Source organism: Protobothrops mucrosquamatus, unplaced genomic scaffold (genome assembly GCF_001527695.2).
Source record: "Protobothrops mucrosquamatus isolate PMUCROS unplaced genomic scaffold, P.Mucros_1.0 scaffold259, whole genome shotgun sequence".
Classification (NCBI taxonomy): domain Eukaryota; kingdom Metazoa; phylum Chordata; class Lepidosauria; order Squamata; family Viperidae; genus Protobothrops; species Protobothrops mucrosquamatus.
In genome coordinates this window covers 128,037-141,826 of record NW_015386606.1, presented here as the reverse complement: position 1 = coordinate 141,826, position 13,790 = coordinate 128,037, and the positions used below count along the sequence as shown (strand labels likewise).

Here is a 13,790-nt window from a genome sequence, read left to right as displayed (position 1 = left end):
GAAGCAGGGTGTTTGCCTGAAGGATGCTGGGTTTGACCCAAACCACATTTTTGAGTACACATTTAGAGCTAAGAAGACATTATCAAAATGAAAGGTAACAAAATTTAAAATTAATTAAAAGCAAAATCTTTTAAGAAAAGATAGAGAAAAAGTACATAAAATAAAAAAGTACTTATCTTTTTTATTTTATGTACTTTACTCAAAAGTGGGGTTTGGGACCCCATCAGCAATCTCTGGTGTTCTTTACAGTAATTACAAATAAACTTAATATCACTCCACCACCTTTAATATTACATTACGTAGTTTAATTCTTCCCATATTTAACCATTTTCAATTGGCAAATCCAGAAATTACCAATAAATTTCTGTCCATTTCAGGAAAAGCAAACAAATCAATTTTATAATCAGTTCTATTATGTACTAGAATTAGTATTAGTAATTAGCAATATTACTAGTATTCTAGTATTACTAATTCTTAGTTTAGTATAAAGATGTTGTCACAGTTCTTATCTTCTTCCTGACAATGTACATAGGTCTGTTTCTTGCACATTCTTAACTTTTAATTTCTTGAGTTATTACTGTACACCTTGTCCACTTTCACATACATGTCTTCTTCCCATTCTCAAAAAAAAAAATTAATGGGAAAGAAGCAAACTATGTAATGTAATTTTAAAGGAAATGGAGTGATATTAAGACTGTAATTATACAAAGAAGATAATCTCTCTGTTTTCTTTCTTAATCTCATTTTTTGTATATTTTGTGGGGGGTTTTACTCATAAAAAAATGTTAAATTTTATCTTTAAAAAAATTAAAAAATGGCAGAATTGGAACTGATGATTTAAGAATTACTATCTGTAAAAGAGGAGGGGGGACAGCCCTCTGAAACATCCTCAACACCCTTGCAGTTATGATGCAATGTGCTGAGTTGCACACTGTCTGCTCATGTTTAACATTATCCTGAACTTGCTGTAATGTGCCTACCAAATAGCAGTTCTATCTGAAAGTAGTACTGTCACAGTTCTACATGACAAATAAAAAGAGCTCCAGTGTAGATATTGCCTTATTGCAACAAAACAGTTTCCTGAAACAGATGATTGTGCTACAGGTGAGACATTTTTAAGGTGACTTACAATGCACAACACCTCCACTATTTCTCCTTTTACGCCATTTTTTGTGCAATATAACAATGATATATATGGTCACTGGCCTTTAATTGCCAAAACAGCCTTTCTGACTGTAAGCAGGATTGCTGATAATAGTGAAAGAATCTAATTCATCATGTATTTCAGAGTGGAGTACTTAGTCTTTGACCTTCATACCACATATAAGAAATGTTGCCAATGAGGAAATGACATATATCTTATTGGAAGCTGGACAGGACATATATTGTACCTATAGAGGCAAGAGACCCAAGAAATAACATCCAGAAACTTGTACAATAAAATATCTTATGTTCTGATTGTGAAAATAATAAATGGAATATGAATGAGTATTTTCATAGTGAATATACATCCATTTCTGTACTCAGTTCAGTTTCTAACAGTTTTTTCCAACAGATGCATAATAGTTTTCTCCAACAGATGCATTTCCTTCAAGTCATACTTCTTTGCAACAGAGTTGACTGTTGCACAGTATCATGTATTTCAATATTAGCATCTCACCTCCAGAAACAATACTGTCTCATCATCTTATTCATCTCATCATTATTCAAATATTTTCAAGATAAATTGGGAAATAAAGGTGACCAAAGAAGCTTCAATCCAAGGGATAATTTCAAAGGATAATTTCAAAAGATCAGCAAGCATATGCATTTCATATTAGACCTACTTTCATCCAGGGTATCATAAATGGCTTGTTAAGGACATGAAACATTGTAAACACACACAAACACAGAAGCATTTTCTTCAAGTTACTTTCAGCTGTCTCCACATGCATGTGTACGCACTGTCCTTCCTATCATCCTGAAGTATCCACAAGAACCTAGAAAAGACACAGCTGCCTTAACTATTCAAAAATAGTATTTCATATGTGCTCCCCTGCATTTCAAAGTAGTTCTTTTAAAGCATTTATACAGCCCCTAATCTAGGGTCTTCCAGATGAATTAGAAGTCAACTTTCAAAATCCTTAGATGTTCTAGACTTTAACATGTATGAATTTGCCAAATGTTGGCATTTTTGACCTCTGTTTCTGTGTTACGCTCATGGTTCAAGAGTCTCACTTACTTTGTGTGTAAAAGATGAAATAAGCATGAGATTGTGAATAATAAGCCTCTTAATACACTGCTAAAGCGAAGGGAAAAATGTTTTTAAAGGAGCAACAAATGCTCTCTTCAGCTATGCTTGCGACATGACTTCCTGTTGACTTGAGTGCCACTGCTTATGCAAATGTGGAAATAATTGCAACAGGTGGAATAGTGCACAATTTGGAAGGGGCCAAGCACACAATCTTGTTCTCTCTGAAAGCTGTTTGGGTCTTTGTGCAAGTAGCATAATGTGGACAGTTTGCATCAAAAACAATGGTGTTTCTATGAAAGCTACTCCAATTCTTAATGTTTAGCGTATGGATCAAGAAATATTCCTTCTTGTACAAGTAAAACGTAGTCTTCCAGAAGTTCTTGAATTTCCATTAGCCCTTTTTAGAATGACAAATGCTAAGAGATTATGGGAATCTCACAGTATCTGGAATGCCATATGCTTTGCTTGACCTTCTTTTCTCACTGTTTGATTATATTTTGTTTTATCTATTATTTTTAGCCTATATAAAGTCATCTAAACAGGGTAAAAACAACATTGCATATATTATACATTATGGATGGTACTGTTTTATCTTGTCAATATGCATTATCAGATTTCACTGCAGGATGTCAGATTTTATTACTTTCATACATGTCTTTCCAAGATTTATGCAGGGTGTCCAGAAGTCTGTGGCAATCCACTTTGAGCAACATTTTTGGCTAAACTTGGAAAAAAGCTTTGGTTACTAAAATGTTTGTATAGCAGACCAGACATCAACTGGCAATGCTCAAAATTCATTCTTTTTGCATAAACAGCATACTACTTTTAAAAAAATAAATTCTGGTGAAATTTCTTAAAAGTTTTCCCTTTTCACAATAGCAATATTGTGAACAATATTTCTAAAATTGTGTGGGAACAATATTAATGTTAGATGTTAAAACAATTTGAATCATAAGAAGGAGGAATAAATTCATACTTTATAGAAGACATTAGAATATGTTCAGCTTTTTCCATACATTTTGTCTCCTGGTTATCAATTTTATTCATTGCTTCCTAACAGTATTACCTTCTACTAAAAAAATGGAGTATTATTCAGAGCAAAATGAGATAAATAGATTCTATGGAGCATACTCTACAAAATTCTGTTTTCCCCCTTCAGTATGATGATACCATGATTCATAATTGCAATGAACATGATCTATATTTCTATTTGAGGCACTGGCCAGCACCTCATGTTTAAAGATATAGTGTCACCCACCTCACCTGTCTGAGATAAGGCCAATTTGATTGGCTTGCCCCAGACAACTGATGGACCCAGAAGAACTTAAGGTATTTCCTGAAGATGTAAGATAATTCAGCCAACACTTAGCTGCTGCTTGGAATGGTTGGGTGGCTGTTGGTTTACTGAGGAGCTCCAGGAGATGAAGCACCAAAAGAAATGCTCAAGCATCCCTGGAGGAAGACTAGGAGCAAGTGTGATCAAACATCTGGGATTACCTCATAGCAATAAGGGCAGAAAAAGATAAATATTTCTCCACCCTTAATGCATCTGGGGATAACTATACAGTGGCCCTCTTTAGGTTACTCAGTCCCTGCTGGGAAAGACAGGTCAGAGAGTCATCTGTAGGGCTGCTTGAGATATATTCTGACTATCTAGCAAATAAAATTGCTTAGAACCACTCTTAGAATGCCAACAACTCCATCTCGTGAGTGACCTGGGATGAGTTTGAGTTGGTAACTCTTGAGGAAGTTGACAAGAGCCCTGGTGGCACAGAGATTAGAATGCAGTATTGCAGGATAACTCTGCCCACAGTTTGGAGTTTGATCCTGAAGGCCTCAAGGTTGACTTAGCCTTCCATCCTTCTGAGGTCAGTAAAATGAGAATCCAGAGTGCTGGGGACAATATGTCAACACTGTAAACTGCTCAGAGAGTGCTATAAAGCACTATGGAGCAATATATAAGTTTAGGTGCTATTGCTAAGATTTTCTGCACTTGGCTCGTTTATTTAATCCAGGTCCCTCCTGGGTTATTAAGGCAGCAAGGGAGGTGACCTGCAAGTTGAGTCCGTACTGCCTCCTTGAGAGAAGGAATGGAGCCCTCAAACTTTGAAGGAGTTCCCTTCCCAAAAAACTTCAATCGAACAACCTCATTCAACTTTCCTTTTAGGGAAGGTTGTTGAGAAAAAGGTTGGAATTTCAGTCATGTTGCAAGCAGGATTCAATAGGAATACAGATTCTGTTATCCTTGTTGACTGGTGTATTAATCCTTATGCTCCTTGATCTCTCAGCAGTTTTCAGTACTGTCTATCACAGTGTCTTTCTGGACCAGCTACAGGGATTGGGAATTGAGGCTACTGTTTTATGGTGATTCTTCTCCTTCCTTCCAGTTACTATTGATGGAGGAGGAAAAGAGGGAAAGTCCTCAAGGGCCCTCTCCTTTGGAGAGTTTTACTGAGTTTGTCAGTTTCTTCACATTTAACATCTACGTGAAATTGCTGGATGAGAGAAACATATAAGCCAATGGCACTTTCATATGATTTAGTTTTAATTTTGGAAAACCAGTTAAGAAAAATAGAATCTTATTGGAAAAACTAAAGGAATTTGATGCATTTGCTAGATTTAAAATAACCAACAACAAAGATATTAACAAAAAATATGAGATGGAAGATCAAACAGAAACAGCTTTAAGACTGAGAAAAAATGCAAGATATAGATATTACTACGATAATCATGAACTATATATAATTTCAAAAAACATGTCATGAAGTAAAATTAAGAAAAATGTCAAGATGGGAAAAGTTACAATTATCATAGTTGAGAAAGGTTTCTGTGGTAAAAATGAATATACTACCTAGAATGATGTTTGTTTGTTTGTTTCAAATAATACCTGTTTTGACTAATGATGCAGATTTTCAGCAGTGACAAAAAAAAAAAATACAGTATATCTAGATTTGTATTCTGTCACCTGCTGCTTAGTTTGGATGAAAGAATGACTATTGTTGAGAAATAAGAGAATGTTGGAACTATAAGAGCATAACCTGAGGTTTGAGTGGCATTTTTTAAAAATGGTATGATAAAGTCAAAGTTAATGTAGATTTCAAAAATCATTATTAGAAGCATGACATTAAGAATGTGGAATACAGACCCAATCTTTGTCCAAAAATATTTCTATTGGCATCAGCACAAGTATTTTATTTTACAGAGACATCAGGCAAAGAAAAATAGTTAATATATCAAGATTTGTTAGTACAGGAAAATGGAGGACTTAAGCGGAAATTCAGAGAATACTTGATTACAGAGGGATTTAATTGTCAATGGTTTCACATGTACAATTAAGAGGAAGATTAATATACATTTAAAAATGCCCAGAATAGAATATCATAAAACAATTTGAAAGTGAATTATGTACAAATGTTGAACACGATTGCTAAAAAGTAGAAACTTTTGTAGAGATTTGAAACAGAAAAAAATATTGTGTTTCCCCGAAAATAAGACCCGACCGGAAAATGAGCCCTAGCATGATTTTTCAGGATGCTCGTAATATAAGCCCTACTCCCAAAATAAGCCACAGTTAAGATCGTTAGCCAGATGGATGCATTTAGTACCATATTTCCCCAAAAATAAGACCTAAATGGAAAATAAGCCCCAATGCGTCTTTTGGAGCAAAAATTAATATAAGACCCGGTCTTATTTTGGGAGAAACACAGGTAAGTTAAAGTGTATATGACAAAATGGGGAAGAACTTTGGTTTTAATGGGAGAGAAAGTGGTTAAAAAGTTAAAATTCACACTGTCCTACAATTAAAAGAGAATTTTTATAAAATAATGGACCAGAGATACAGATCATCAGAGAAATTGGTATAGCTCACCAGAGAAATTGTCTCAGATGTATAAAGGGACTAATTACTTTGGAAATATGAAAAACATGAAGGAACATTTTATTATGCATGGTGGACATGTGAAAAAGTGAAAAGTACTACAAACAAATGCATACAATGATGCAATAAATTTATAAAAATTAATATTCATATGAAACCAGATTTTTTAATTAGGATTTATGGATAAACAAATAGAAAGAACTCATGGACAACTGGTTTTACATATGGTAACTGCTACATGCTCCTATATGTACGAAGAAGGGACAATATAGAAGTACCCACATTGGAGAAGTGGATTGTGAACATGCAGAACTTGCAGAAAGGCCTGTTGACCTGTTAGATTACAAAAACAATAAATACTTTTATAAAAGACTAGAAATCTTTTCATGGACATTTTTGCTGAAAATGGAAAGAAAATGAAATGATGATTTCTGGATTTAAAATGAATTGTATAGGGGGGAAATGGAAATATTTAATGTAGTTCTAAAGCAGGGAAATGATAGAACATTTATTTATAACTGCTGTTAAAGAAGATCAGAAGCTGCTTCTTTAACGTTTTTATCTCTCTTAGAATTTTTAACATTTTTAGCATTTTTTTCTTTTATCTTTATCTGTTTTTAATTTTCTTTTATATACTTGTTCTTACTTAACTTTTATTTATGTGAAAACCTTTCAATAAAATTTATAAAAAGAAACCTTTGTACAACATCCTTTTTTGTAGCAGTTATGCCCTTTCTGTATTGAAAGGCTGCTAAGACAGCTATTACTCTAGTTACCTCATGGCAATATGCTCTACATACGAGTACTTGAAGACCACTTGGAAGATACAAATGGTCAAAAATGCAGTATGGCAGGCAGTGATGGGAATGGCTTAGTATGTTTTAAAAGCTTTGTGAATTGCCAGCATGCTTTTGGGCACAATGCAAGAGGCATTGTAGAAAACCATGTAAATGTGAAGAAAGTAAAACAGAAATATGTTGTTAGAGCAAAACAATTTGATAAATTGTCTCCTTGTCATCACAATATTATCAAATATTATTAAACATAATCTTATGTACTGTAAAACATAAACAATTATTTGATTTCCCCTATTAAATTTCATGCAGGTATTTCCAGATATGTTGGTTTTTTTGTCCGTAACAGAAAAAATATTTGCAACAATAGTTCAGGCATCTAGATGGCGGACCGCTGTGAATACAACATTTTTGCTGTCTTCTATTTAGCTGTAATGCAAATGATACAGAGATAAAGCAGTATAAAGAATCTAGAGCAAAACGAGAACTCCTACCTGAATTTGTGGTTTTAGAAGTTCTTCCTTTAGGGGCTGGGAGTAACAATAGTTCCAAAGACTGTGGTGGAGTCACTTTCTCTTGCTTCATGTCTGAAAGCTGCAAGGGAGGTTCTACAATCAGTGACTTTTTCTTTTCAGCCAAAAGGCTGCCTGCAGCTCTTGCAGCCACCTCCTTGAGTAGGGCTGCTGAAGAAGTCATTGAGGTGAGAGAAAGGAAAGAATTTGCTGGCGGTGAGTGGTCCTGACCAGGAGTCATGCTTCTTTCACTGACCTTCTTTGATAATGCAGCTAAGGTGGAGCTTGCTGATTGAGAACTAAATGGTGAAGGGAAGGTTTCAAACCTTATTGTTGGATCTTCAGTTCGAGAAAGAGACTTGTCCTGAAGGACTGCATTGGCAGCGGCTTTCAATTTTAGAATTGCTGAATCTGGAGACAAGCTGCAAGAGGGCATTGAGTTAGGCAACCATTTGCCTTGATTCCATATGAAACCTGTGTTTGGGCCATACTGATCGTTTTGTTCCTGTTTTTCAGCTAGCTTTCTTGCAAGGACACTTAGCTGCTGGGCATGATGTGTAGCTGGAGAAAAAGAGATATTTGAGCCAAGATTTACTGGGGACTCAACCCGGCCATTAACCGTGATAGTAGTGTCTAGCTTGAGAGAACCAGCCTCCAACAGACGTCTCAAGTTACTACTCAACGGCTTGTTTGGGCCAGGATTATTATCATCATCACAGATAGAAGATACGCTAGAAGAGAGATGTTCCTTGTTCTGTAATACATCTCTCATGCCCTCATTCTCAACAACCACCAATTCCAATGTGTTGCTGCTAGGAGTCCCGCTACCCAAAGAAGTATCTGGAGATGTGGATTGTTCTTGGATCCTATCCTCAAAGGATAATTTGAAGTTCTCCTGGATTTCTCCATAAGATGCTTCTGATGGGGTTTCTGAAGAGTTCCCAAACCAAGGCTCTTCCTCACTAAGCTCCTCTTCGGCTTCTTCCTGTCTAGTACCATCTGTGAAAAACCAAGGTGGATATACTTCATTTTAAATTCTATCCATGTTATTCACATAGTAAGGCTCATGGACTCAAATATACTTAATTACAAAGTAACTAAGTACAGTAAATATTAAATGTATCAATTAATGTTAGTTTATATAGTTATATATTGTGTTACAGTTTAACACAATATAACATGGTAATTCTATGGTAATAAAATGTGTAACATGAAGTATGAACAAACAGAATTCTTATCAACTTCAGAATATTCTTGTCCTGGAATTCACAATAAACACAGTAATAAATCTTGATATTCCAGATACTTAACCCTATATTAAGAAATCTGGCATAAGAGAAGCCTTACAGATATGATATAGTTAAAGAAGTTGTTTTATTGTAAACAAGAAGCAATATACATATAATTTACATGTTACAGAAAACAAAATTATGTCATAGATCATGCACACGAACAGCGCCCCCCCCCCACACGCACATTGCTCCTGGTTTAAATTCTAGGTTTTTTCCTCCCTTTTATTCTAATCAATGAACCTTTTGATGACTTCTTGATCTTGACAGCCAAGAGACATTTTCTTTCAAAGTATAATGAGCTCTACTTTAGCCAGATCCATCTGGATTCGTTCGGAGGAACTATAGTTGCCCAAATAATCCAGCACAGGTAGGTCAAAGCCTTTAATTTATACTAGAGACTATAATCACAAAGCCACTGAAAAATTACCTGAATGTTCCAGTATTGACAGCAAAATTCTCAGAATCAATGAGCAAATTGTCCAACTACACAATTCAAAGTCACCCAAAATTTATGAAAATTGGTCATAAATTGCATGAAGAACGAAGGTACATTTAACAAATCCATACAACATTGCTGTGTATTTATTTTTTGTTCAATTTATGTAGCCGACCACTTCATATACGGAATTCTGTCTGGCTGTTCAGATAATAAGAATAAAAATCAGTTAAATTTTATCTCGGGTTAAAATGTTAACGTTCTTCAACAAACAAGGTAAAGACGATAATTATCCTTAATTTTTATGGAGTTCAAGGCCAATAATCAAAGACAAATATATGGGGAGCTATCCTTCTTATTAATAAAAATGATATAAACACTGGAGGGGAAGAAAGGAGGAAGATGGGCAAATTTCTGTAAATTCTCATCAATAAATACTTTTACGCAAACTATCTTTATATTTGATATCAAATTGTGGCATTTCATGGGACTCTGATTTTCAAGAATGAGAACAAATGGGGGGGAGTGTTACACTTTTCTCTTTCCTTTTCTTGCTAAGCAAGACTATTGTGGATCGCATAGGTATTTGAGAACTTGCAGGCTGTGAACTTTGTGTGATAAAGAATCAAGGGTTCTATTATCCTAATGAATATGTGGATTATTCGTTTGAACCCAATACATTCTTCTATTGATGCTCTGGAAGGAAGGGGGCTTTAGGACGGCATTATATGGTGAGATTCTTTATAATAAAAATGTAAGCCTTTTGTGGGTCAATGTCAGTTTTCTCAGACAGATACTGAAACTCAGTTCTCAGGTACATGGGTTCAACTTCCCAAATCTCTGGTGTACATATGTGAGTGGGGGTGATGGAGGAAACACAGTAAGAGGAACAATGACATCTTCCCTTGCCCTCTTGTGCTTTTATCACAACTTCCTAAGTCTCCCATCAATAGCCAAGCAGATCTAGAAATCTTCAAATGCCCTGATGAATGAGTTAATTTCATATTTCATCTGATAATTCCTCTTTTAAATGGTCTGTTAAGGTTCTTTCATTGTAGTTAATCCTGAGTTAACAGCAGAAATTCAATGGTATTCTCTCACCTGGCACTTACCCTGTTGGAGATTATAGTTTCCACAACTAGGGGTCACTTGTGTAATTGAATCATTGAAGTTAGACTTTATCAGTGTCATAACATTGATGCAGTTGTCCAAGCCTGTGCTGTTCTGTACCAGAAAGGGAGTTGCCAATTTTTCAACTATGGCCAGGGCTTTTTTTCTCATAGAATGCCCAGAACAGAGTTCCAGCACCTTTTTTGGATGGAACCTTGTAGGGTAGGCAAGGCGGGTTGTATGACGTGTGTGAGTTCCGGCACTTTTTTTTTTTTTTAGAAAAAAAGCACTGACTATGGCTATTTTGCAGTTTTGTTTCATTATTAGACTAATTACATATGATATGTGAGACTGATCCATGGAAAAATCTTTAAGTTTATAGAGATTTATAATTCAGGAAGGTAGCAAATTTGCCAGGATTCCGATCATATTTGCCAGGTAGGAGAAGATGGGCACACAGCATCAGAAAGTTGCTGTTCCAACAGCTGACGAATCTTGGACCAGAATTGGTAAAGGGACTGCTGATTGTGGTAGATTCTGCCCCACTTGCTGAACTACCTGGTCCATATGGGTGGTAACCTGGTCCTGAAAAGGCACAGGTGATATAATGTATACTTAATGGGATCTGTAATCATTATGAAAGCTGTTGAAGTATAGCATTTCTTCCCTTAGTATTATGAATAGAAACAGGCAAATCTTGCTAACTGACTTTACACCAGACATACAAATAAATCTTGATAATGAAAACAATCAACCCTGTACAGTATTTAGGAATTTGCTTACAGCAGAAGCTTCCAAATATGACACGGCAGACAAAAAAAATACATGCACAGATATGCCTATCATAGAACACACAAATCGGTCTGCTTCTCTCACCATCCTACACATCCACCTATCCACCCATCACTTGTTCCATGCATCCATCTATCATTTATTCATCTATCATCCATCCATCCATCCATCCATCCATCCATCTCTCCCTCCCAGGATTTAAATTTTAGATCTTTTCTTTCCATCTTTTTTGGTGTTGTTTTCCCTATCGTTGAATCTGCTCAATGTTTATATACAAGATGTCCTAATGTCCACATATATGTTATGAATACAAATCAAAGAATAACCTAGTCCTAGCCAGAATGAAGAACAGGCATAAGAATTCTGTAAGCTGTAATCCCAACATATTTGAAAAACATGAGCCTAGGAAAAGCTGCTTTAGAGTTTTGTTATAATAATTTATACACTAGGAACAGTAACTTTATTTTCAACATATAGTTGTTAGTACTTGTTCTGTATGTATCTATATGAAATATTACATCTCTTTTTCAAACTATCCATGTCCTTCAGAATATTATTCTTATAATATTCGCACAATCTCATAACACTTGGTTCTCTGATTACTTACAATGCTTAATGTCTCAGAACTTTGGGGACTTTTGAGTATATTTCCCTCTTGCTTTTATAACCATATAACAGGGTTTTTTTTACTCAATTTATCTTTTTATTCTTTGTTCCTACAGTCAATGTTTTTTTAATGTATAGTTGCCTAATTTAAGCTCTTTTTTCACTCTCATTAATGTTACGTATGCAGCTTTCCAGGCACAATTTGTGTAGGTGCTATTCACATTGAAACAAACTTTCACACTTCTAAGAAGTCCAATTTCACAGAATGATTAAATCTGAAGCTAGTTGAACCCATGGCAATATTCTTTTTTATACTTAGAAAAAAAAGAATCTCACATTTCAAACTGAAGAGTATCTTTTCAGAGATTTATTTTTTGAAGTATTGAAAAATCCATGAATGCAATATAGAGGCTCTAGATTCTAGAACAACTTGCCGTGGCAAACTTACCATGGGACAACTCACTGCAGCCAACTCTCCACCGAACAATTTGCTGCAGGACAATTCAGTGCTTTATTAATCATTTCATTCAGTTACTTTTACTATTGATGATCACATTTTCATCAAAATTATTGTAACTTTATTTTATTATTACTGGCCACAGATCTGTTAAGTTTTGTATTTGTTGAGTTGTGGCAAACTGTCCTGCAGGAAGTTGGCCATAGTGAGTTGTCCCATTCCAGATATAAAAGAAATTTACGTATTTAACCCTTTTTTCAAATTCCACTCAGGAATTTTAAAAAAACCCATTATGACACTTATCTTCAAAATATTAATGATTATTCAGAGTATAATTTTAAATAACATTATGCTTAAAGAAAATGAACAACTCTTCTTCTCCTAATGTTCCTCAGAAACAGAATAGTTCTTTCATAAGATTGTGTTCTAAAATGTAAAACAAACACTTCTCATAGAATGCTAATTTTTAACTGAAAACCTGCTTCTATAACTACGTTTTCATACTATTAGTAATTCTAACGTATCTTCTGAGATGTTTCTGGCAGTGTTTAAAAGAAGTGATCCTAGGTCGCTCCTCCTCACCATAGTCATTCAAAGAATGACAGATATGATCAAAGATTTTTTGTGCATCTTTGGCTGGCCAACCCTGAAGTAATCTAGAACAGTAGCAGTATCAGTATAAAATGGAATCTATCCTCCTTGCCAGATACTTTTCATTAGTATGACTGCTTTGAAAAATGAATGTTCCAAAGCACAGTAAGAGTCACAAAAAGATGATTACAATCAATACCAAAAGCAGTAAGGAAAAATAAACCAATTACATGGACATTCAGATGGAACTGTAAACCAAAATTGAATGGATTGGTTGAACTTCCAATTATCTGCTGAACCAAACATATGATCAGAATTATTATTTGAGCTTGTATATGTTATAATATACAAAGCATCAATCAATTACTGGCTTAATGATTAATAGTGGAACACTGCATCTATGTGTTACTGAGTGAAAATGAAAAACTGTTACAGGCATGGCCATTTGACACCTGCCTAATTGTAATTTAGATACAGTTCCTGCTTTCCAGATATGCTGAGATGACTGATGGTAATAATTGTTTTAGTCTAATACAATTCGATGATTAAAACTTTAAGAAGATAAAATTCCAGTGAAAATGTCTAGATAGAAAAACAGTTTTTTTGGATGTATGATCTTGTTAGCAATTTTGTCTTATATACATTTTTTTTATTACAGTGCTTCCTTATTTTGTCCTGGATTCTTCAAAATACTAGCATCTATAGAAAAGTACCATGTGGAAACATTTTATCACCTATCCATAGGTATGGAGCAAATGACATGTATTACAAAAATGATGCTTTGATATGCTAATGTCAGATGTTGGGGTGCAATGGGATGCAATGTTATTAGTGTGAATGCAGCTGCATGTGTGACATCGCTACTGTTGTGGAGACTACTGGAAATGTTCTTTTATGAAAAAGTAATAAATAGGCTAATCCCATAAACCAGTGTAAATCAAATGAGCTTACTGTTTATGGGAAATGATTAGGAAGGTTTAAAAGGTGAAAATAGGTAGCTTGCTTAATAAAGGTTTAATGTCTGTTTCTATCTTTACTTTTATAGCTAACAATCATATTCTCCAAAATCAGCCATTTTGCCAATGTTGAC

The 13,790-nt window shown here is 34.8% G+C and overlaps 1 protein-coding gene across 1 annotated transcript in view; it reads right to left on the bottom strand.

Annotated features, from left to right (window-relative positions):
• Positions 1-10,425, bottom strand: part of ZNF827 (zinc finger protein 827) — an 89,894-nt gene extending 79,469 nt beyond the window's left edge. Inside the window, exons 1-2 of the mRNA XM_015814519.1 lie at positions 10,257-10,425; positions 7,399-8,415 (exon numbers count right to left, since the gene is read on the bottom strand). Of these exons, the coding sequence (XP_015670005.1) occupies positions 7,399-8,415; positions 10,257-10,425 (1,186 nt within the window). The remainder of the gene's footprint in view (positions 1-7,398; positions 8,416-10,256) is intronic.
• Between the last annotated feature and the right edge of the window lie 3,365 nt (positions 10,426-13,790).